General features: G+C 44.8%; 1 protein-coding gene across 1 annotated transcript in view; it reads left to right on the forward strand.

The window, feature by feature from the left end:
- Nucleotides 1-25,212, forward strand: part of igdcc3 (immunoglobulin superfamily, DCC subclass, member 3) — a 128,692-nt gene that overhangs the window by 91,880 nt on the left and 11,600 nt on the right. Inside the window, exons 6-10 of the mRNA XM_068018038.1 lie at nt 1,787-1,945; nt 11,375-11,540; nt 21,111-21,358; nt 23,558-23,722; nt 24,977-25,165. Of these exons, the coding sequence (XP_067874139.1) occupies nt 1,787-1,945; nt 11,375-11,540; nt 21,111-21,358; nt 23,558-23,722; nt 24,977-25,165 (927 nt within the window). The remainder of the gene's footprint in view (nt 1-1,786; nt 1,946-11,374; nt 11,541-21,110; nt 21,359-23,557; nt 23,723-24,976; nt 25,166-25,212) is intronic.

Below are 25,212 nucleotides of genomic sequence, written 5' to 3' on the forward strand. Positions count from 1 at the left end.
GAGACACATTTATAATGTATAATGCTGTAATTAAATTGACTACGATATGGCTCATATTATAATATGATTTTGTCTCTGTGCCACATCAGGTTTTGGTTTAATCTCTGATCACTAACCTATTCAATTTTCCAATTGAAAGATCCTTGCTGTGTACACAATCATGATTTTTGGATGTGTACAACGCAGCATATGGCATTGAGAATTATAAGGCATATATATATATATATATATCTGAGTGTACGTGTTCTACATTATTATATATAATGAAAAAATTGAGAGTTTGACATTTGTGGAATTACTACAGAATTCAGAGGTTCTTATCAGACAGGGCACTTGGTAACTTGCTTTGCACTCTTTCATGCTGATACCTGAGTTTAAAACTCGCCCGGACTGAAAACAAAAAGGGTTTTGCTGTGAAGCAAGATGTGGCAGTTCCCACAAAGTTCATTTGGCACAGGTCTCCGACACAAAACCGCTGTAATCTGCCACAGAGTTGCTTTAACCTGTCAGTCTCTGATGCTGATGCTAGAGAAGGATTGCGGTTGAAGAAAGAGAGAACATTTCACGCTGTTGCAGCATTGGCTGGTGCCTCGAGGTTGGGGATCAAGTCACATGCTGCTGCAGAGTTGGGTCACATTGACCAAGTTGGTTGAATTCTTACCTCTGAGTCACAGGGTTGAAGGTTCAAGGCCCACTGGGGATTTGTGCACATAATCTAGGTTGACACCTCAGTGCAGTACTGAGTGAGTTTTGAATTACTGGTGGGAACACCACCACCTGCAGGTTCCCCTCCAAGCCACACACCATCCTGACTTGGAACTATATCGCCGTTCCTTCACTGTCGCTGGGTCAAAATCCTGAAACTCCCTTCCTAACAGCACTGTGGGTGTACCTACCCCACATGGACTGCAGCGGTTCAAGAAGGCAGCTCACCACCACCTTCTCAAGGGCAATTAGGGATGGGCAATAAATGCTGGCCTGGCCAGTGACGCCCACATCCCATGAATGAATTTTTAAAAAATTGTCGAAGGTGCTGCCTATCAGATAAGATATCAAACCAAAGCTGCCCTTTGTCTGCTCTTTGAAATAGTGCTATGGATTCTTTTATGTCCAGCTGAGGGGGCAGAAGGGGCCTTGGTTTAATATCTCATCGGAAAGGCGGCACCTCCAAAGTTGTAGCATTCACTCAATGCAATACTGAAGTATCAGCCTGGATTTTGCACTCAGGTTTCTGGGGTGGCACATAAACTCACAAACTTCTGATACAGAAATGTGTATGCTACCAACAGTGCCAAGGCTGAGAATTATTCAGTGGAAAGTGCAGTCACTGTTTCCTAGTTGGGAAAGCTACAAATTCTATTGCACATCATATTAATTTACCCCCCAGCTTATTGGTATTACTCAAATCTGCTGTCTTAGTGTATAAATGTCTGCATCCTTTGTCTGTCAGTAGATCAGAAACAGTACATACAGAAGGAAGTTTCCTCCATACTCAGAGTAATCTTCAAAGCATAAAGGCTCTGAACCATTCAGGTGTACAGTTTGTACCTTTCATTTCTTCACGTCTCTTTGCGTTTCTGCTTTGCTTGCTGTGCTCAGGGTTACAGGAGATAGAATCTTGGTTCCTTCTATGTAATGAGCCAAATGTTTAACAGCCAAAAGATTAATCCTTTCCTTTCCCAAATCCCGTGCAGGATTTGCCAGTGATGCTTTATGGGACAGATGGAACAGAACTCTTTTCCCACTCATTAAATCCCAGCTAATCCGCAAATATTTGTGTCCACAGACGGCAGACCGATTGGCGTGGAGGGAATCCAAGTGCTGGGCACTGGAAACCTAATGATCTCGGACCTGTCAGTGCAGCATTCCGGTGTGTATGTGTGTGCAGCGAACAAACCAGGGACGCGTGTGAGGCGCACCGCACAGGGGAGGTTGGTGGTCCAAGGTAAGCGGCTGATTCTTACCAGCAGGAAGAGATCAGGAATGGCTCCTGTTAATAGACATTATCTGCAGCAGAGAAAACTTTCTATGCAAAATCGCCTATCGATCCTGCCAAAACCTTGGTAATGAGGTCTTTATATTCTGTCTGCAGATGGGTTTACCCGTTGCTGTGTGATTTTGATTGTGGGCGAGGGATTGTTATTTTCTCCCCCTTGCCCTTCTTAGTCTCCCTGAGCTATGCACTAGCCCTGGCAAGAGAGAACAAGCAGGGAACCAGCGGCACTGGTAGTACAGAGTGGACTGGGTAACAAGCTCTCTGATTTTCCCTCCCGAAAGAGAAACCTCTGGCCTCCTCACTGCCTCCTCTGTCTGTACTAATGAGATCAGCACCATGTGTGAGATCTGGTCACATTCTGAACATACATGGGTAGACCATTCATGCCCATTGAGCCTGTTCAACTATTCAAGGCTTATCTGTACACTGACTCCATTTACCCACTTTGAATCCATATCCCTTAGTACCCTTGCCTAACATAATTCTATCAGTTTTTAAATTTTCAATTGACCCCCAGCCTCAAACAGCTTTTTGACGAAGAGAGTTCCAGATTTCCACTCCGCTTTGTGGGAAGAAGTGTTTCCTGACATCACCCCACATAGCCTAGCTCTAATTTTAAGTTTATCCCCCTTGCGCGGGACTTTCCCACCATGGGAATAGCTTCTCTCTATCTATCCTATCAAATCCTTTACTCATCTTAGACATGCACCATGTCTATGCTACACGCACTTCCCCAACCTGTGTCTACGTTACATACATTGTTCGGGGGAGATATACTTTATTCACTATTCACTGTGTACTTGTAAAGATTTACTCCAAGGATACATTTACGATTTTGCTAAGATTTCGAACACAAGAAACATTGCTCCCATGTCTGTATTATAGGCACCTTGCTCGCACTGTGCCCGCATTATTGACACCACATTGGGGTAGGTTTTAGACATCCGACCATTGGATGGCACCAACTGGCTGCCCGATCCTAATAGCAGGGGCCCCAGTCCTGATTAATGAGGTTGGGGCCTAATTAACATGCCAGCAGTGAGCTGCAAGCATCAAACGCAGCAGCTTGCTGGCTCCAGGCCGACGCAACATCGAGTGCCACTAACCAGTGTGGGGGAAGGGGAGCAGCAGAGCATGTTACTCCTACTCCTCCTGGCCCCACAAAGTTTTAAATGTACCATTTTGGTGCCTCATGTGGTGCGTTGACTGGTAAAATTGGGCAGGGTGTGAACGGCACTGGTTCACCAAGTTATCCTCATTGTTGCTGTCAGGGTCTAATGTACATTGTAGGATTTCACTGGGTGAGTTCTGAGGCAGCGATAAAGAGGAAAATTGATCAAATCAATTGCGGCCAGCAATTTTGGCTTCCCAGCATGATAGGCAAGGCGCACATCACTAGTAGGTTCAGGTAGCATGTAGTATTAACTAACAGTTCTTGTGCTGCTAATGGATTTCAGTAGACTGTAACCCTATCCTATGGTACATGTGACTAGTAGATATGAGTATTAAAACAGCCCTGAGACTTGAATGCTACAATGGTAACAGTGTGGGTCTTTGATTGAGCCATCCTGTAGGGCATAAGCTGTGTGTTTTCGGGTAAATGGAAGGGAACTGATGGTGGTATTAAAGGCACAAAGGCTGTTGGTTTGCTGGATAGTATCAGCAGGCAGGGGAGCAGAGAGTTAAAAAGCCCGAAGATTAATCTTAAAATGATTGCATTCAGTGATGTCAGCTACAGTGTTTGCCCTGGGGAGCCTGCATTCTCAGCACTTTAATCACCCGGCATCGACTGATTGTACACTGACCCCAAAATTTACAGCTCTACCTTTACAGACTAATAGACCTGCGCCCCAGTGTGCATCACACTGAGTTTACCATTAATAATGAAGAGTGGATTTCTGTAAATGGGTATCATGCTGGCCTTCACTCGGAGGCCTCTACCACCATTGGCTGTGCAGACAAAAAGAATCTTTGGTGTTTTAAATACTCGATAATTCAAATTCCCTTTGAATTATCTAATTAATAGATATGTGTATTTTAATCACATGAATAATTAACGGCTATGAATAATTAAACCTTGTACATGAAGCGTGGCAGAGACATTAATAATGCAGCCACTTTAACTCTGCTGCTGCTGGCTTTTGCTTTTTAAGCTATAATATATAGATGTATTTTCTAAAATGACTGCTGAAAGGGAATCAGGCACAACTCTACTTATTTCAGAATGAATGTTAAAATGTTGCTGGAATCAAATGAAACTTCACACTTATTACACAAAACCCATTCGCAATGCTAAGCCTGGTGTAAACCCAGATAGTGGTGTGATTAAACACGGAGAGAGACGCATTGCCCTGCTGGCACAAAGCAGCTCCAACGAGGTGGCATCTGATGGGGAGTTCAGAGACTCATGTCTCTTTAGTTTCCTTTCATAACGCTGGTGGACATCTCAGTGGCTATCTCAGGAACAGTCCTGGAAGTTGATCACCTGCCCAGCTTTTGAGGAACGGTGTGTGTTAAAGGGGCATCTGGGAACAAGCACCTTCCAAACCCGCGACCTCTACCACCTAGAAGGACAAGATCAGCAGATGCATGGGAACTTGCACCACCTGCAAGTTCCCTCCAAGCCACACAGCATCCTGACTTGGAAATATATTGACATTCCTTCAGTGTCGCTGGGTCAAAGTCCTGGAACTCCCTTCCTCACAGCACTGTTGGTGTACCTGAACCCCATGGACTGCAGCAGTTCAGGAAGGCAGCTCACCACCACCTTCTCAATGGCAATTAGGGATGGGCAATAAATGCTGGCCTAGCCAGCAACACCCACATCCCACGAACGAATAAAAAAAAGACTAGATGGATCACGATGCTTTTCACAAAATAAAATACTTTAAAGGAACTGATGCAAATGAGTTGGTCTTGCTGGGTTAGATTTAAATAGTATTGTGAAGGAGCCATATAGTGACAGCATGATGTGGGGGTGAGGGTGCTTTGCTTTGACAGAGTAGTATGGGAGTTATGTTCTGACGGTGATGTGTAGGAGTCCTGTAATGAATGTGATATGTGGCTGCTACAAGTGGTTCTCTACACTGTCAGGTATGAGTGTCATTGTATTGTCAGAATAATTTAGAGGGCAGTGAGAAGGGAGCATGAAACATGAGTAGATAGGAACACAGACATCTCCATTAGACAGGACTGTCGAATTAGTTTTAAAATAATGGAAGTGCTAAGTGCTTTAGTTTGACAAAAAACTTATATCAAATACTTCTGTACATCCAAAAACATAAGGTTCATTTACCTGAAAGGACAGGGTAATGGTGGAACACACTCGTGTGCGAAATGCCGTCGACACGAAAGGCTGATAGAAGGGTAATCATTGATCAGCAAATACCTCCTTTAACGTTGTGCGCACTAACCACCTAGAAAAATAGCTTCCTTGGTAACATAATGAATGTTCAGTTGGAAGAAGCTTTCTCCCCACAGCACCAATATTGCATTTACTTCAATCTGGTGGACCAATCTTCTTTGTTAACTGTTAGTCTCAGAAGGCTGCACCCGTCCTCCAGCATTATTGGGTTAGATCTTGACATTGCGCAATAATGTGAAACAGGTGATGGCGAGTCAGTTTTACTTTTCCCCCATTGATGTCAATGGAATAAACAATCGGGAGAGATATGAAACAGGCTGCTGACTCGCTATGCACCCATTTTACACTATCTCACATAGTGCATAATCACCCAATTCTCTTTCCTCTCTTTTCCCCTTGCTTTCTTGGGCAGTCCTCCCCTGCCCCCTTCATTTCCCCCCTATTCTGCTCACTGTTTCCTCTTGCCCCTCTCTCACACATGTTAGTAGTTTCCTACCCGCCCCCATGATGAGTGGTTTAGATTTTGGAGCAGATCTATCTAATGTTGGTCTGCAGAAATTGCTGCATGGGTTCACCATGTTCTCATTTTAAAAATAAACACTATCCTCCCTTGTCCTCTTCGTATATCATCACTCTCCCTGTATACTGCTCCCATTTACCCATGACTGCTGTACCTGCTGCCACAATCTGACAGGCGCTGTGCCAGGGAGGAGGGAAGTGAGTGGGGGCATGGTGGGTGGGGATCAAACAGTCTGGATACTGCAGTTGGGAGTAAATCAACCACTTTTACTGCTGGCGCAAGATAAAACTCTAGTAGAAATCTATGGTTTCTATAAGTAGTTGTGGCCACAGATATTCCTACAACTAAATCCAAGAGAGTACGTTTATTGAATCCGTATGTAGCAGTCGGATAGATTTATGATGATAACAGGTGTTCTGTTAATTTTAATAATCAGTATGTGTTTGATACAGTGAAGATAATGAAGAAAAGGCCATCTGGGTCCTGATGGAGGCAGTTAAAACAGGAGCTCAAATGTATTTGGCAAATTGCCAGGACAGCATAGCTGATTTGTGTAAAACTGCAAATTGGTTGGAGCAGGAGATGGCGGAGACTCTGAGCAGCACCTTGTAGTGTCATTCAGAGTGCTTCCCAATTCCCTTTTGGATTCTGGAAGCTGTTTGCTTGATGAACCGCTGTATTGGGTTTCAGTCCAGAGACAGGGTAAACAAAAGGGAAGCAGGAGGAAAACAGAAGTCTTTTGCACCTGTGTAAATGAGAGACTGTAGGAGTGTCAAGAAAAGGGCAGGATGAAACAGAGAATATGCTTGTACGGGAAAAGGGCAACTGTATAAACCTAATACATCTGAGTTGGGGAGAGTCCAACTAACTAGAGGAGGTGGCTCCACAAATATCCCCATCCTCAATGATGGGGGAGCCCAGCACATCAGTGCAAAAGATAAGGCTCTGAAGCATTTGCAACAATCTTCAGCCAAAAGTGCCGAGTTGATGATCCATCTCGTCCTCCTCCTGAAGTCCCCAGCATCACAGATGCCAGACTTCAGCAAATTCAATTCACTCCGCGTGATATCAAGAAATGACTGATGGCACTGGATACTGCAAAGGCTCTGGGCCCTGACAACATTCCAGCAGTAGTACTGAAGACCTGTGCTCCAGAACTTGCCACGCCCCTAGCCAGGATGTTCCAGTACAGCTACGACACTGGCATCTACCCAGCAATGTGGAAAATTGCCCAGGGATGTCCTGTACACAAAAAGCAGGACAAGTCCAACCTGGCCAATTACCACCCCATCAGTCTATTCTCAATCATCAGTAAAGTGATGGAAGGTGTCGTCGACAGTGCTATCAAGCGGCACATTCTCAGAAATAACCTGCTCAGTGACACTCAGTTTGTGTTCCATCATGGCAACTCAGCTGCTGACCTCATTACAGCCTTGGTTCAGACATGGACAAAACAGCTGAACTCAAGAGGGGAGATGAGAGTGACTGCCCTTGACATCAAGGCAGCATTTGACAGAGTATGGCATCAAGGAGCCCTTGCAAAACTGGAATCAGGGGGAAAACTCCCCACTGGTTGGAGTCGTACCTAGCGCAAAGGAAGACGGTTGTGGTTGTTGGAGGTCAATCATCTCAGCTCCAGGACATCACAGCAGGAGTTCCTCAGGATAGTGTCCTAGGCCCAACCATCTTCAGCTACTTCATCAATGACCTTCCTTCAATCATAAGGTCAGAAGTCAGGATGTCCGCTGATGATTGCACAATGTTCAGCAGCATCCTCAGATACTGAAGCAGTCTGTGTAGAAATGTAGCAAGACCTGGACAATATCCAGGCTTGGGCTGATAAGTGGCAAGTAACATTCATGCCACACAAGTGCCAGGCAATGATCATCTCCAACAAGAGAGAATCTAACCATCTCCCTTTGACATTCAATGGCATTACCATCGCTGAATCCCCCACTATCAACATCCCGGGGGTTACCATTGTTCAGAAACTGAACTGGAGTAGCCATATAAATACCATGGCTACAAGAGCAGGTCAGAGGCTAGGAATCCTGTGACGAGTAACTCACTTCCTGTCTCCCTAAAGCCAGTCCACCATCTACAAGGCACAAGTCAGGAGTGTGATGGAACATTCTCCACTTGCCTGGATGGGTGCAGCTCCAACAACACTCAAGAGGCTCGACACCATCCAGGACAAAGCAACCCACTTGATTGGCACCCCATCCACAAGCAGTCACTCCCTCCACCACTGATGCACTGTGGCAGCAGTGTGGACCATCTACAAGATGCACTGCAGCAACTCACCAAAGCTCCTTAGACAGCACCTTCCAAACCTGTGACCTGTACCACCTAGTAGGACAAGAGTAGCAGATGCATGGGAACATCACCACCTGTAAGTTCCCCTCCAAGCCACACACCATCTTGACTTGGAACTATATCGCCTTTCCTTCACTGTCACTGGGTCAAAATCCTGGAACTCCCTTCCTAACAGCACTGTGGGTGTACCTACCCCACATGGACTGCAGCAGTTCAAGAAGGCAGCTCACCACCACCTTCTCAAGGGCAATTAGGGATGGGCAATAAATGCTGGCCTAGCCAGCGATGCCCACATGCCATGAACGAATAAAAAGAAGTGTGTGTGCATGTCAGAAACGGGAAGGGCTGAGAGAAAGCATGGAAAAGGGACAAATGAGATAGAAGAGAAAAATAGGCTGTGACAGGAAAAAGAAAATAGGAGGTTACAGCAGGGTAATATGTCCATGAGAGAGAGCCACAATGTGTATGTGTGCGTATTGGGAAAGGGAGGAAACTGAAAGAGAAATGGAGAGAATGAGAGAGTGTCAGGGAGCTGAAGGTTGTCCAGGTAGAGATCAGGAAGCAAATATCAACCTCCTTACCATGTCAATGTCTCGTGGACATAATGGGGTGAATTTTACAAACCCCCTGATGTCGGGGGTTGTGGTGGGGAGGGGTGGGTGGGGGTGGAAATGCCTCTGGCAGAGGCCCGCCAGAGGCCTCGACGCCGGGAAGGCCCAGCCCAATATTGCCAGTAGCAGCGAGGGCTTGTGGCGGCTCCCCTGTTGCTTGGCGACAGGAGCCAAATTTAAATATTTCAAATAATTTAAGTTACCAAATAAATGACCGATCCGCCGTCTGTTCCCGAGTGATATTGGTGGCATACAGTGGCAGTCAAGGGCCCCCACATTGGATCAGAGAGCAGACTGTAGAGAGAGACTGGATTTTCTATGGGGGACACAGTGCTTGTTGTGTGCAAGGCTTGTCCCCAGCTGATAGTCCGAGTACTGACCTTACTGGAATTTTGGGACTCGTGCAATTTGTGCAATTAAAGATCTGCGGCAGCGCTGAACATTGTTTTTCATGTAAGTGACTGATTTCTTTACCTGAAAATATCAGAGAGGACTGCTGCAGGGCACAGAGCCTCCTGCTTTGTGGATGCTGATGCTGAAAATGTTGCTTCAGGAGGGAGGCCCAACTTGGAACAGACAAAAGGAGAGGCCCAAGTAGAGCTGTAGCAGATCAGTAGAAAGAAGGTGGCTGGGCTAGGCAGTGCCCATTCCATGATTTGATACGTAACCAGTCAATGCTTTACCAGGTCAGGCAATGTAAAAGGAGCCAGCCAAACCTTGGAAGAATGCACTGTCTTAAGCATGTTTGCCACTTACAATAACCTCCCATCTCACACTGTGCTAATGTGCTCACCATCAATGTCCAGGACATAGTGTGGCGCCTTTTGCAATCCCAGCCTTTCCATAAACTGTCATTCCATTTCTTGGAGGCTATTGCCAGATCATTAGAGTTCAGCTCTGAGGCTGTCATGCTGACATTGATTAGTGCTCTGGTCAGACCAAATATTGAATATTGAGTTCAGTTCTTGTTGTCAATACACAAGGTAAACACCCAGGCCCTGACCATGGTGTAAAGAAGAGCAGCAAGGATTTTTCCGAGTGTCAGAGGACAGAGTAATGAGGAAGTATTACAAAAATTCCAACTTTTCAACTTTGTAAGTTGAACACCTGATAGAAATATATAAGACGTTAAGTGGAGTAGAAAAGTATAATCAGAAGCACTGTTTCAAGTTAAAGTACAAATGTAGCACAAGGAGACCAAGGTAAAGGCAAGTTCAAGAAAGGTGTCCCGAAGCAGTTCGTCCATACCTGGATGGCCTCGGGTAGACTTGTGGAGGCTAATACTCTGGAGTAATTCAAGAAGCAGTTAGATACTGTGATGGGGGACTGTAGATTTCAGTGGAAGAATAAACTAGATGGGGTTAATGGTTTCCCTTATCTGTACTTAACTTTTGTGTCTTTGTGCCTACAAGATACAAGTGCAAAATTGGTTAGATAGATACAGAGTACTCAGTACCAGAGAGCTGTGGAGACTCAGTCATTGAGTATATTCAAGACAGAGATCAATAGATTTCTAGATATTAAAGATATCAAGGCATAGGGGGATAGTGCGGGAAAATGGCATTGAGGTAGAAGATCAGCTGTGATCTAGTTGAATGGCAGAGCAGGCTCGAGGGACCTATGTTCCAATGCAGAAAGTACTGCTCAGAGCCTTTCCTTTGCCTTGATTGGATGGGAAAAGAAATCTAGAAATGAACATTGTTCAAGGAGGAAAACAGGTCTGTGATAAGAGAGGAAAGGCTGTTCTGAATCTGTTCCTTGCTTATGAAAGCTGGATGTTGACACTAACAAGCTTCCCTTTTCTGGATACCAATGGATTCCTGTTACCAGATGCTGAAACAATAATATACATTGATATAGCACCTATAACAAAGTAAAATATCCCAAGGTACTTGACGGGACGTAATCAGACAAAAATTAGCACTGAGCCAAAGAAGGAGATATTAGAACAGATGATGAAAAACTTGGTCAAAGACATTGGTTTTAAGGAGTGTCTTAAGGAGGAAACAGGAGTGTAGGGTGGGAATTCTGGAGCTTAGAATCATCGAATGTTTATGGCACAGAAAGAGGCCACTTGGCCCATTGTGTAGGGCCTGAGACAGCTGAAGGCATGGCCACTATTGGTGGAGCAAAGGAAGTAGAGGATGCACGATTCCAGAATTGGAGGAGCGCTGAATTCCCATTGGGTTGGAGGAGGTTACAGAGATAGGGAGGGGTGATTTCCACACAAAATGAGAATTTTAAAATCAAGGCATTGGTGGACCAGGAGCCAATGTAGGTCAGTGAGCACAGGGATGATGGAGTAATGGGACAGCGCAATGTAGGATATGGGCAGCAGAATTTTGGAAGAGCTCAAGATTATGGAGAGTGGAAGATGGGAGGCTGGCCAAGCGAGCATTAGAATTGTAAAGTCTGGAGGCAACATAAGCATGGATGAGGGTTTCAGCAGCACATGAGCTGAGGCGTTAGTTGTGATGCACAATACTGTGGAGGCCTCATCTTTGGTTTCCGAGGTTTTACTTGTTGATCTTGGAAGCTGATTATTTTTTTCCTGTTTTGTATTTTAGCACCTGCAGAGTTTGTGCAGTACCCACAGTCCATATCGAGGCCGGTAGGAACCACTGCCATTTTCAACTGTCTGGCTCAGGGAGAGCCAATACCACAACTTACCTGGCTGAAAAACGGGGAAATCTTAGCACCCAGTGGTCACATCAAACTGAAAAACAACAACAAGTAAGTAGATGTAGAATGCTTTTGAGGGAATGTAAGTTCCACAACTTGCACTGTATTGGCAAGTTTTGGGAGAGAAATTCCTTGGGGCCCAGTGCGTGCCTGCACCAGGAGGCTTGAGGTTGGCTGGAAATTAGGCCTCATCTTGCTAATATTAATTAGGTGAGTAGCTGGCGCTTGTCACATCCCCACAGGCACTTTGCCCGTTTGAATAAAATGAATATCTGCCTGCTTCCTTTACCGGCAGTAACACAAAGGTATGTCCTGGGAGTGGGTGGGAATGGCGGAGGATGGAGCAGCAATGGGGGGGGGGGCGCGATGGGCCAGGGAGGGGGATAATGCGATTGAGATACTGTGGAGTCAGGGGAACACAATATATTTAAAACTTAGCTGTAGCTGGGAGCACCTTCTTTAGCTGCTGAAGAATCCTGAGTGGAGGCGGTGCAGTGAAAACTTACTTAATTGGTCCCTGGGATGATGGGGTTGGCCTATGATGGGAGACTGAGTAAATTGGGCCTATATTCTCTGGAGTTTAGAAGAATGAGAGGTGATCTAATTGAGACATACAAGATTCTGAAAGGGCTTGACAGGGTAGAAGCTGAGAGATTGTTTCCGCTAGTCGGGGGATCTAGAACACGGGGCACAGTCTCAAGATAAGGGGTCAATCATTCAGGACTGAGATGAGGAGAAATTACTACACTTGAAGGGTTGTGAATCTTTGGAATTCTCTACCCCAGAGGGTTGTGGATGTTCCATCATTGAATAAATTTAAGGCTGGGATAGGTAGATTTTTGGTCTCGCAGGGAAGCAAGAGATATGGGGAACGGGCAGGAAAGTGAAATTGAAGCCCAAGATAAGCAATGATCGTATTGAATGGCGGAGCAGGCTCAATGGGCCATGTGGTCTACTTCTGTTCCTATTTCTTGTGTTCTTGTGGAGCAGGTCCGGCTCCCAGAGTAGTCATTAAACTGGTATTAGGTCCCTTATTAATATAGGCAAGGGTTATGCATATATTTAGTAGTGGCCCAAACACTTATAAAGCTTGGACACTGGCCATCACACTGTGAAATTTGGCATTGGTGCACCCACCTTACGCATTTAAAATGGGAACCATTAGAGTTGCCAACTCTGGTTGAATGTACTCCTGGAGGTTTCATCACATGACGTCCCCCCCTTCCACTGCCCCGCCCCGATGCTCTCACCTTTGGTCTACCCAACATGTCCATCCGCATGGTGCACCGTATTCCACTGCCGATGGAAAAGCGAAGACTCTTCATGACTCATTGGATGATTCTTGATTGTCAAACAGCCTTTTATCTCCCCAGCTCCTATATTTTAATAACGAATAAACAAACATGTTCAAAGAAAATGAAAAACAGCTTTATCAATTAAAAATTCTACTTTTTTTTTCTGGAATGCTTGCAGCAGTGTCCTGGAGATTAATCTTCAGTTCCGGGAGACTCCAGGCAATCTGGAGGGTTGACAACCCTAGGCACAACGCATCAATTTTTATCCCTTCATCTTTAAACAGGAGCGTGCTGGACCCTGTGACCTGGTTTAGTCTCAATAGTACAAATTGAGATAGTAGTCTTGGCGGTGTTGGGGTTTACAATACTATCCTTTCACTTGATTTGGCTTCAAATGGAGAAATGGCCTGTGCAAATATAAGAGCATCAAGAAACAAAACCCTACCTCTGGTAGCGCCTTTCAGAGACTTCATTTTTAAACACTAATTTGAACTGAAAAATTTTAGTGACTTGTTCAAGTTTCATTTGACCCACCACACCAGCCTTATTACAATATAGGTAGCCAACAGTTTAAAGACTGGGGAGAATTTTCACAGGGTTACCCTGATATACCAACCCAGGGATCTGCAACCTGTGTCTCTGCAGCACTTCAACATTTCATTTACAGCCCCAACTTTTTCCAGTTGGATCGCCTTAACATGAAGAAAGCCTAAAAATAATTGAGTCAAGTAAAGTGAGAACCATGGTTTTATTGTGGGGATAAAAAGCTAATCATTATGCTGCATTTTATGGTTTCAAATGATTACTTTAACATAAAACATCATTGTGCTGTAAATAATCCTGTATGAGTGGTATAGCTACACCATGGTTATAGGTAATGCCTTTGGTTTGAGGGACAGGTTTTATGGTTGTACCATTATTGTTTCTAACATAGCTGAGACAAAACATAATTTTGAATGTACTATTAGAAGCTTTATTTTATCACGAGAATCAATAGCTGAAAAAATTGTCTTAATTCTACATATCTTAAGTTATAGTTTGTTTTAAAGATGACTTTACTGACAAAATGATAGTTTAAAAAAGTCCAAAAAATGTGATAATTCAGACTTGGGTCTATTTTAATTTTCTTTCTATTGATGCGTAAATTCAATTTATTGGGGAGGTGGTGGCATCATGGTAATGTCACTGGACTAGTAACCCAGAAACCCAGGCTACTGCTCTGGGAACATGGGTTCGAATCCCATCAATGGCAGATGATGAAATTTGAGATCAATAATCTGGGAATTAAAAAGCTAGTCTAATGGTGACCATGAAACCATTGTTGTTAAAAACCCATCTGGTTCACTAATGTCCTTTAGGGAAGGAAATCTGTCGTCCTTACCCGGTCTGGCCTACATGTGACTCCAGACCCAAAGCAATGTGGTTGACTCTTAAAATGCCCTCTGAAATGGCCTAGCCAGCCACTCAGTTTAAGGGCAATTAAGGATGGGCAACAAATGCTGGCCCAGCCAGCAATGCCCACATCCCACAAATGAATAAAAAAAACACATGTATTTTATTTATTATATATGCAAATTAGGCATGCTACGAGACACACTTCGCAATTTGCTAAGTATTTGGTTTAGAGATGCCAAAATATCATCTTGTGGCTCCCAATAGTTTTTATTTTCAGCAAATTTTTTAAAAGGCCCTTCAGGTGAAAAAGGGTTGTTGACCCTTGTACCAATCTAACCTCGGTAGGAGATAGCGGAAAACCTGGAAGAGAAGATGCAACTGGCTATTTTTAGCCATTTATGCTGTTCCCAATCTCACACCACAGAACCTCTGAGAAAATTCTTTACAAAATTTGAATTGTGCGTTACCAATACCGATTTCAGCAGAACATTGCAACCTGCCCGCTGGAAATTTTTTCCTCAAATTTATGAATTGCTACTGTTATTCCTCAAAGGAAATATGTTTTCTCAGGATCACTTCATTGCAGTGGAGACTGTTTAAAAATCCAGGCTAGAAAAGTGTTGGTGCTGGTCATGGTTCTCTACTGACAGTAATTTAAGAAGATGAAGAGATCAAATCAAAAGAACAGGGTGAACAAGATGGCAGCTGAATTCATGGCTAGCAGAAAATTCAGGGACATGACTGCTAATTGTTGGAATACTCTGATTAGTTCTGTCATCGATTCTGCCATTGATTCTCTAGCCAGCGGAAAAGCCCCTGGGAAGGACGGCAATACCCCTGAAATAATCAAGAGTGCCAAGCCTGCTATACTTTCAGCACTCTATGAACTGCTTTGCCTGTGCTGGGACGAGGGAGCAGTACCACAGGACATGCGCGATGCCAATATCATCACCCTCTATAAGAACAAGGGTGACCGCGGTGACTGCAACAACTACCGTGGAATCTCCCTGCTCAGCATAGTGGGGAAAGTCTTCACTCAAGTCGCTCTAAACAGGCTCCAGAAGCTGGCTGAGCGTGTCTACCCTGAGGCACAGTGTGGCTCTTGAGCAGAGAGATCCACCATTGACATGCTGTTCTCTCTTCGCCAGCTACAGGAGAAATGTCGTGTACAACAGATGCCCCTCTACGTTGCTTTCATTGATCTCACCAAAGCCTTTGACCTCGTCAGCAGACGTAGTCTCTTCAAACTACTAGAAAAGATCGGATGTCCACCAAAGCTACTCAGTATCATCACCTCATTCCATGACAATATGAAAGGCACAATTCAGCATAGCGGCTCCTCATCAGACCCCTTTCCTTTCCTGAGTGGTGTGAAACAGGGCTGTGTTCTCGCACCTACACTGTTTGGGATCTTCTTCTCCCTGCTGCTCTCACATGCGTTCCAAGTCTTCAGAAGAAGGAATTTTCCTCCACACAAGATCAGGTGGCAGGTTGTTCAACCTTGCCCGTCTAAGAGCGAAGACCAAAGTACGGAAAGTCCTCATCAGGGCACTCCTCTTTGCTGATGATGCTGCATTAACATCTCACACTGAAGCGTGTCGGCAGAGACTCATCGACAGGATTGCGGCTGCCTGCAACGAATTTGGCCTAACCATCAGCCTCAAGAAAATGAACATCATGGGGCAGGACGTCAGAAATGCTCCATCCATCAATATCGGCAACCACGCTCTGGAAGTGGTTCAAGAGTTCACCTACCAAGGCTCAACCTGTCTCTCGATGCAGAAATCAACAAGCGCATGGGAAAGGCTTCCACTGCTATGTCCAGACTGGCCAAGAGAGTGTGGGAAAATGGCGCACTGACACGGAACACAAAAGTCCGAGTGTATCAGGCCTGTGTCCTCAGTACCTTTCTCTACGGCAGCGAGGCCTGGACAACGTATGTCAGCCAAGAGCGACGTCTCAATTCATTCCATCTTCGCTGCCTCCGGAGAATCCTTGGCATCAGGTGGCAGGACTGTATCTCCAACACAGAAGTCCTCGAGGCGGCCAACATCCCCAGCATATACACCCTACTGAGCCAGCGGCACTTGAGATGGCTTGGCCATGTGAGTCGCATGGAAGATGGCAGGATCCCCAAGGACACATTGTACAGCGAGCTCATCACTGATATCAGACCCACCAGCCGTCCTTGTCTCCGCTTTAAAGACGTCTGCAAACGCGACATGAAGTCCTGTGACATTGATCACAAGTCATGGGAGTCAGTTGCCAGTGATCGCCAGAGCTGGCGGGCAGCCATAAAGGCGGGGCTAAAGTGTGGCGAGTCGAAGAGACTTCGCAGTTGGCAGGAAAAAAGACAGAAGCGCAAGGGGAGAGCCAACTGTGTAACAGCCCTGACAACCAATTTTATCTGCAGCACCTGTGGAAGAGTCTGTCACTCTAGAATTGGCCTTTATAGCCACTCCAGGCGCTGCTTCACAAACCACTGACCACCTCCAGGCGCTTACCCATTGTCTCCCGAGACAAGAAGGCCAAAGAAGAAGAACTTTGATTAGTTCTGTCATCGAGACCTCTTTTGTTCTCGTGAATCAGGGTGATTCCTGGTCAAGCTGGAACTGCGGGAGGCCAATAGGCTCAGCAGTCCCCAGGGTTATGAGACATTTTACTTTTCCCCAAAGGTTCACAGTCCCTTCAATCTCTGTACATGTGTCAGAGTTTTGCAGCTCATGCAGCTAACACAATTTAACCTGGAAAATATATCTTGCCAATGGTAACAGAGAGCCGACTCCTTGCTGCAAAAAGAGATCAAAACCTTTAGGGTTTCTTCAGACTGATCTTGGAAGGTGTGTGTGGGTGAGGGTGGGAGGTGATGGGGAGACATTTACTGATCAAGTCCAGGTATCAGTCATGACTGTGACTCTGAATCTGTTGCCTGAGGCGGCAATCAATTGATTTATTTTTAGTACTAATGCTGTGAGAGAAGTCGTCACTTTTGCAGTGCCTGATGGGAAACATTCCAGTGGGATTTGAGGCCAGCCTTCCCAACTCAAGCTTAAGCCCCGCTGTTTTAATTTCCTTAAAGTTCCCACTTTTGTTTTGTTCTCCAGTCCCAGAGGAATTCCTTTTGTATCTGATCCCCGTACTTCCAGCGCCTCAGCCCCTATGTGGTGTGGGTCTTTTGTCTGGGTGAAGACTGGTCATTGGTCTGGCCCTATGAGCTTGGGAAAATCAGTCATGCTGATTGCTTGTGTTGTGTGATTGCCCTCATTACAGCTTGTGTGCAGGATAACAGCCTTTGAATGTTCTTCTCAATAGACTGGAGCTTTTTTTTTTACATACCTCTCTCACTCTGGTGTGAATGTGTACTGGCACTAGCCCTGCATTGACTTTCCTCTGGCAGCTGTCAGTGCATTGTATCGGACTCGAGCGCTTCACAGGCATGTGATGTAAGTAGCAGGAAGTAGTCAGACTCTCTCGATCCTTGCTATATTTCCCAGTGATGTGTAAACGACACTGAGACCTAATGAGAATTTAAAAAGGAACTGTTCGAAATATAGTAGCTGTTTTAGCTGGACACCCTGATTCAACAGACTGATAAATGCTAAGACTGTCAAGAGTTTGCTTCCAGTTTCTTGCACTGAATTGATTAAACTGATATTAGACACAATGGCCTAGAAATTTGATGGTGCCACCATTTTGTAACAACAGCACAAGCGGCTGAGTGTCCAATTTGACGGGCGGCCGTGCACGTGCTCATTAGTGCTGGAAGTGTGCCACCCATCATATTGGTAAAGGCAGAAAAAGAGGCCCTCAGGGCCCCATGCTTGAAATAGGCCTTAGTTCATTTAGGAGCCCTAATGCCTGTTCAGCCTCTCTTTCCAAAATTGGGCTGCCCTCGACGCAGCCAGCATTCAGCAAATGTGCAAACTCACAACTTGATACTCTGTGATCAGCTGTGGCCCCATGGTGATCCATCCTCTCCATCATAATGTTTGAGAAAAGGAAAGAAATTCTCTTCACGTTTTTGACCTACATCATAGGATGGTTCAAGAGATACATTTCACCCATTGATAGGCCTCCCTAGTAAAGAGAGGACACGGCTGGCTTCAGAAGAAAAGTAGTGAGCTTATTCACTGATACAATATCTAAGCCAGGAGCAGTGAGGGAAGACACTGACAATGGGTGTTAAAGGAGTCTCTTTGATCTGTTGTCTCACTGGAGTTTATTAATCCCATCAGGACGAAGCACATTCAATGGGAAACTCCAGGAGTTCCAGGAAGCCTCTGCATAAAAGCAGACCTTTCTATTTCAAAGTGAAATGTCTTTCATTTGAATGTGGATGCTCTGATTGAAGTGTGCGGCAATGCACACGTGTCCGCTATCTAGACAATGAAATGTTCACGTCTATTAAGTTGTGCTGGGAGAGGGGTCTGCACATACCTTTCATAGTATAGGGAAGCTTCTCAATCGTAAACTAAAATGTTCTGACAAGAATTCTCTTTAATATTCTTAGCGTCACTTCACATTCACTGTCTTGTGTGTGTTATTTGGATTTAAAATTAGCTTCATATGTTATGCAATCTATGTGGATTACTTTTACAAAGAAATGGAGATTTCTGTTGAAGTTAGGATGCAGTTATGTCAGAAATTCTAAAATAGCTGGGAAATTTGTTTCTTTTCAGTTGCTGTTTGCCTTTGAATGTGGCATCTTTCACGTCTAATCTCTTAATGTAAAACCAAATCATTATCATTGTCAGATAAAGGATTTGAAGGTCTCCAAAGACACCTGCACCTGGGATTTCCTCATGGGTTCTTCTGATCTACTGATGTAACTTCAGTGGAAGATTAGCAGAATCCCCAGAGAAATGATGTAAACAGAAATTTGTGGCATTAGTGTGTTCCAGTGCAATGGTCTTACCTTTGCCATGGAGGGTGGGACTCAGACCAGCATTTGCAATTCCTGATACGAGTTCCTTCTCTTACTTGGGCTGGCAGGTTGGGGTACCAAGTGGATCTCTCAAGTATTGTCTCTTGTGGATCTCCTTGTGGTTGGTATTGGCGCAGCATTGACACAAACCTGCCTGTAAGACTCCTGTACACCCAATCACCTGGGAACTTGTACGTTGCATGTTAAGAGGGAGCTTGGATCAAGAAAATCTACTGGGTGGCAGTCAGAGCGTTACATTTGGGCCTCAGGATTTAGGGAGTGTGGAATCAACCGTCATTCCCCCCTTCCAGTTATTATCCAATGATCCCTACAAAAATGTGTGCTTATGTGGGTTTCAATGAAGGCAGGACTGGGCTTGACTTTGGTACCCACTACAGTCTACTGATACTGGCTGTGCAGCCTCAAGAATAATGGATGGCATTCCTATTGAGGTATCAGATGATTGCCCACTCCTTTTGAACTGTACTCCAGTCTGGGTCAGTGCCTCCAGTAGAGTGAAGAAAACTGGCAGAAGAGGAAGCAGACAGCGAGGTAGCATTCTAATGGACAAGGTTGAAAGCATGGGTTCAGCCAGTTATATCTGTCGCCCGATAGTTCAGTCACATATTTGCAAACTTCTCCTAAAGTAGTTCCACAAAGCATGTCTCCTTTCTCGATAACACCCATGTACCCAATGTGGATTTCTCCAGAATTACACACAGAATAAACAGTTGGAATGCATATAATTTATTTACTGAGGTTAAAGTCTGTGTCAAAGTAATGATCGGACAAAAACTTCTGTTTTAAATAAAGCTGCACTCATCGCCATGTGATTGAACCTGTTATAAATCACTCCAGATTGACCCATCACACAAGCTTCCAGAAATAAACCAGACTGTGGATGTGCCAAACTGCCTTTCACCATTCCATCAATCCTTGCAGTGTTCAACGGGGGAATTCCTCTTGCACAACGGAAATGGCACTTACCGTTTACTGAGCAGTGAGGAATCTCACAAGCCCCCGAATCAGACAGGCGCTAACTCGCAACAAATATTGAAGTATTTTAAGCATATTCTCACGGCACTCAGCACTTGTGAAATATCACAGCTTGGCCACGAAGCCGGCCGACCCTCAACAATTCTTTCAGGCTGTCATCTTCCACTTCACTTCCAGCCTGAGAAAAATGATTAGTGTTGTTTTAGCTTGGTTGGTACCTGAAAAAGTCTGCAAAGAATGCAGTTATTCAGTCTTCTGTAACTTCCCATTTGAATCTCTCCGAATGGTTTTCTGCCTCTCCCACAGCCCGAACCAAAATCATGAAAACCAATCTCTAATCCTTCTCGCTCCTGCACCTACCTCTCCGCAGTTTTTGAGCAGCTTAACCATGCCATCCTCTTCTAATGCCTCTCCTCCAGTGTCCAATTTTGTGGGATTGCCCTTGTTTGGTTCCACTTTCAGCAAACTTCTCTAGCAATAGCTTCTCCTCCCACACACACTGTCACCCAAGGATCCATCACCTTCTTGTTATTGATGTGCTGCCCTTTGATGGCATAATCCACACACATGGGCTCAAAGTTGACATGTACACCAATGAATCTAGCTATACCGCTCTCTAGTCTGTATTGTGCTAGCTAATCTCAGGAGTTTGACAATCAGCCTGAGCAGCCCTGGTATAAGGAAAGGACAATTGACCAGCATTTACACTTATAATTGCCGTTTAATGCCCCTGCCAGAAGATTTGTATTCTGAATGTTGAGTGAGCACAGGTTGCTCTCCCAATGGTGGAAGCCTCCAACACTCACTATCAAGGGTCACACATGAATAATAGCCACTTGCATAAGGTACTCAATGTTGATTGGTGTCTGTAAACTATATAACTACCTTCAAGAGCAGGAGAGAAAAAATGAGAAAATTGGAAAGGTAAAAAAAGTCAAGAAAAGTCAATGCTACCGGCACATTTTTGCCTGCTGGATTTAAGATATATTTTCTTTTCTCTTTTTTTCCTAGTACTCTTACAATAAATGGAATCTCTCCAGAGGATGAAGCAATCTACCAGTGTATTGCTGAAAATGATGCTGGATCGACACAGGCCAGTGCACGGTTAACAGTGCTGTGGGCAGAGGGGCTTCCAGGGCCCCCTTGGGAAGTGAAAGCCAAAGCTCTGTCTGCGACGGCCATTCAGGTGTCATGGAGCGAGCCCTCGGAGAATACACGAGACATTATCGGTTATGTACTACACATCAGGAAAACTGCAGGTGAGTGAACGAGTCCCTTCTTTCACACCACCAGTTTGTTTTGGTCACTCAGTTTGTATAATAGTGCTGTGGAGAAACAGAACTGATGCAGTATGGATAAGGTACTTTCAGAAAAACTTCAGCATGCAATAGTTGTGAGGCAGTAAGTTGATAGTTAATTGTTTCACAATACTATGGCAAACTCTACTAATTCTTTGCAAGGGATGTATATTTGTGTGTGCTATCCATAATGAAGGCCTCACCCAACTCAGGATCAAATACTATCTTCAGCAAGAAGGTCCTCTCCCTTGGTATATTTGAAGTCCGTTCCATTATCAATGTCTCTCTGTATCCCAAATGACTTGTTTTTGTAACTGAAGGGTTCTCTGACCATCATTATGAAATGTGCCCTGCTATAAGCTGTCTGTGGAGTGGATCCTGTCATCTAGAACATTCCTGTGAAGCCCTTATTCCACTGTGCATTGTCCCTACCAATAGAACTCATGCATTGTAAAATTATAATCTTCTGTGATTACATTGTAAAATACTTACAGATAAGAAAGGACATTCAGCTGTCTTGATACATTCATCCAGAAAGATTCTAACGTTCCACCACCCCCTCCCCCGCCCCGATTGGGCTGTTTCTGATTTCTCCTCAGCAATTTCAGCACCATTCTTGGAATATGTACCTTGTTTATTTTTTTCTTCCTGTGTGCAGTAGTTGTCAACATTAGCTTTAATCTGCTGTCACTCTGCACAAGTATATCCTTTATCAACTCATTCTATGATTTCTACTATTCCCCCCACCAATTCCATTCTACCTCCCAGTCTGGTATCATCAGCAAAGTTCCCCACTTTGCATTGTGTTTCTGAACCCAAGTCATTTATTTAAATGAGAAACAATACTGATCTCAACATCAAGCCCCAGGATAGCCCACTCGGTATTTCCCCCACTCTGACGTAACTCTATTATTAAGTAGTTTTGTTTTCTACTCATTAATTCATTTCTTGTTGAGACCTAGGATTTACTGATAGCTTTTTATGTGGATCTTTTGTCAAAAGTCTTTTTGAAGTCTGGGCATATGACATCCTGAAGCTTTCCATAGTTGTCGCTTCCTCAAAGATGTTCTGAAGGTTGTCAGGCAGGATTCTCCCTTCTGAATATATGTTGATTGCTGTTTTTCTAGGTTCTTATACTGCATCTTCATTGGGTGTTATCACCTACCAGAAACCCCCAGACTCTCCTTACAAACAGACAGCAATATTTGTAATACTGGCGGTGGGCTGGCTTTTCTCCAGCCCTTGGAGATAGGCTGGAGGCAGGGTCGGGGGGACGTACAAAATGGCGTTGGGTGACATCGGGTGGCATGCCCAACGCAACGTTGTCCTGCCTCTCCCGCCCATGCCATTTTGTCCGTGGCCAGCACCGTCGTAGACTAGACGTCTGCTGGGAGGCCAATTAAGCCACAAGTGGCCCCTTAACGGCCACATGAGGGCTGCTTCCCGCCTCTGCTGGCATTTAGCCAAAGTGGAAGGAGCCGCCAAAGCGTGGAGGCACCGCCAGGCAGCCTCTTAGTAAGCAGGGAGGGGGATGGGAGTCCCTCCTGCAGAGGCAATCCATGACCCACAGAGAGTAACCCCAGCGGTGATTGCCATCCCTGTGTCAAGACCCCCTTTTTTCCTCACCAGCCACCCCCCTCACTCTCTCCCCGGGGCCTGCCTGACTGGTACTGGCGACCCCGACCCCACTTACCATGGTTTAGGGTCTCCTCCATCTTCGATGCTCTGAGCTTCCTGCAGTACTGCCAATGGCCACCACTCCCAATGGCACTGCTGGTACTTCTGTGCTGCCGGCCCTCCGATAGGCTGGCAGCTCTAGCGGAGTGATTTTGTCCCTTAATTGCCTGCCCGCCGTTGAATAAGACTGGGGGTCCAATGGAGGGTTGGGGCAGGGTCACTCCTCACCTTCTGGCCCATCACCGGTATAAAGTCCAGCCGATTAAGTCTGAGTCTTATTTCAAAGACTTTAGAGGTTGGAAGTGGACCCTGATCCATGGCAAATGTCTTGGACAGGGGTGGAGCTGGTGACTTGGCTGTGACTCTCACTAACTTAGGTTAAAGAGATCCCCATTAAAGTTGTATGACTGACTGATTACTGCTGTGGAGTAGACACAATTTTCCCCAGGCTCTGCTTCCTGATCATTCTGTTGATTTTCTCAGATCCAGTGGAGATGGAGTACCAGGAGGCTGTGAGCAAAACCACCCTACAGCAGGTGGTGACTGATCTGCAGCCATCCACTGCCTACACTTTCTATATAAAGGCTTACACTTCGCGAGGAGCCAGCCAGCCATCCGAGCCAGCTATCAGCAGTACATTGGGTGAAGGCAAGTAGCATGGACTCCGCAAATTGTGGATGACTGAATATTTTACTGACCTCCTTTTGACACAGAAGTATTTTATTTATTTTATTTTTATTTTATTTAGTGTGACTGTGGCCTTTTAGAGTTGCAGCTGTTCAAAGCTGGAGTTGCTTTTGTAATTAAATTTGATATAGGATTGTAATTGGATTGTTCAAGAGGGGACCTATGGGAGATTATTTTCACTTTGTTAATTAACAATTCTGGGTGATGGGGAATGAAATATTTTCCATTTCCCTAAAGCTCTATTGCTTCATAAACTGCTCTAGAAAACCTTTGCAGTTGGAAAACAAAGGATAGGCTTGGGCTTTATGGAGAATTACTGAGATAGAAAAGAGGTTTTGGCATGGAAGAGAAATGGAATAAACTGTCAAAGTGACATTGGAATGTATCTCAGAACAGACTGACAGACAAATCACTGGGGACAGACTGACTGCCTTATCCAGGATAAGTTGGAATAATGTAGATATTTAATTATCACTACTTTCTTCCAAAGCTGGTGTCCTTATGTTGAACAAAAAAATACTGTCTCTACACTCGGGGATTTATACACCATATTAGCAATAATTACTGTTGCTTTGGATTAAAACACTGGACTTTTGGTAATTACCTCTGTGATGTGGGAATACTGTACATATACAGATATTGATACTCATTTATGGCTGTTGTACAGTAGCAGACATCAGTATTTCCATTTCTCCTTGGTGTAACATCAATAGACCCATGAGTTGTATGGTAGCGGACAGGAGGTACTGTTCCCATTCATCAGTGTTCAAGCTATCAGAGAATCGCAGAATTATTACAGTGCGGAAGGAGGCCATTCGGCCCATCGTGCCTGCTCTCCTAATGAGCATTTCACCAAGTGCCACTCCCCCGCCTTCTCCCCGTAACCCTGCATGTTCTTCCTTTTCACATAACTGCCTAATTCCCTTTTGAAAGCCTCCATTGAACCTGCCTCCACCACGTTCTCAGGCAGTGCATTTCAGATCCTAACCACTCGCTGCGTGAAAACGTTTTTCCTCATGTCGTTTTTGCTTCTTTTATCACTTACTTTAAATCTGTTCCCTCTCGTTCTCGATCTTTCATGAGTGGGAATAATTTTTCCCGATCTACTCTGTCCAGACCACTCATAATTTTGAATACCTCTATCAAATCACCTCTCCGCCTTCCCTTCTCCAAGGAAAACAGTCCCAATTTCTCATCATATTTTCTGTGTTTCAGTTCCAGCTGTACCAGCCCTTTTTATTAAAGTCTTGAACAGTACAGCAATCCAGGCTGCATGGGAATCCACCATTAAGCTCGGTCAGCACGAAGGGTTCAAGTTGTATTATCGTAGGATTCATGGGGCGCACTTCACTGGGCCTGTTCTCCTTCCAAGCAACGTGACATCGTACAACATAACTCAGCTGGGTAAGAGTCTGAAAAATCACAAGGGGTAAAACTTATAAGGGGAGCAT

This window comes from Heterodontus francisci, chromosome 38 (genome assembly GCF_036365525.1).
Source record: "Heterodontus francisci isolate sHetFra1 chromosome 38, sHetFra1.hap1, whole genome shotgun sequence".
Taxonomy (NCBI): domain Eukaryota; kingdom Metazoa; phylum Chordata; class Chondrichthyes; order Heterodontiformes; family Heterodontidae; genus Heterodontus; species Heterodontus francisci.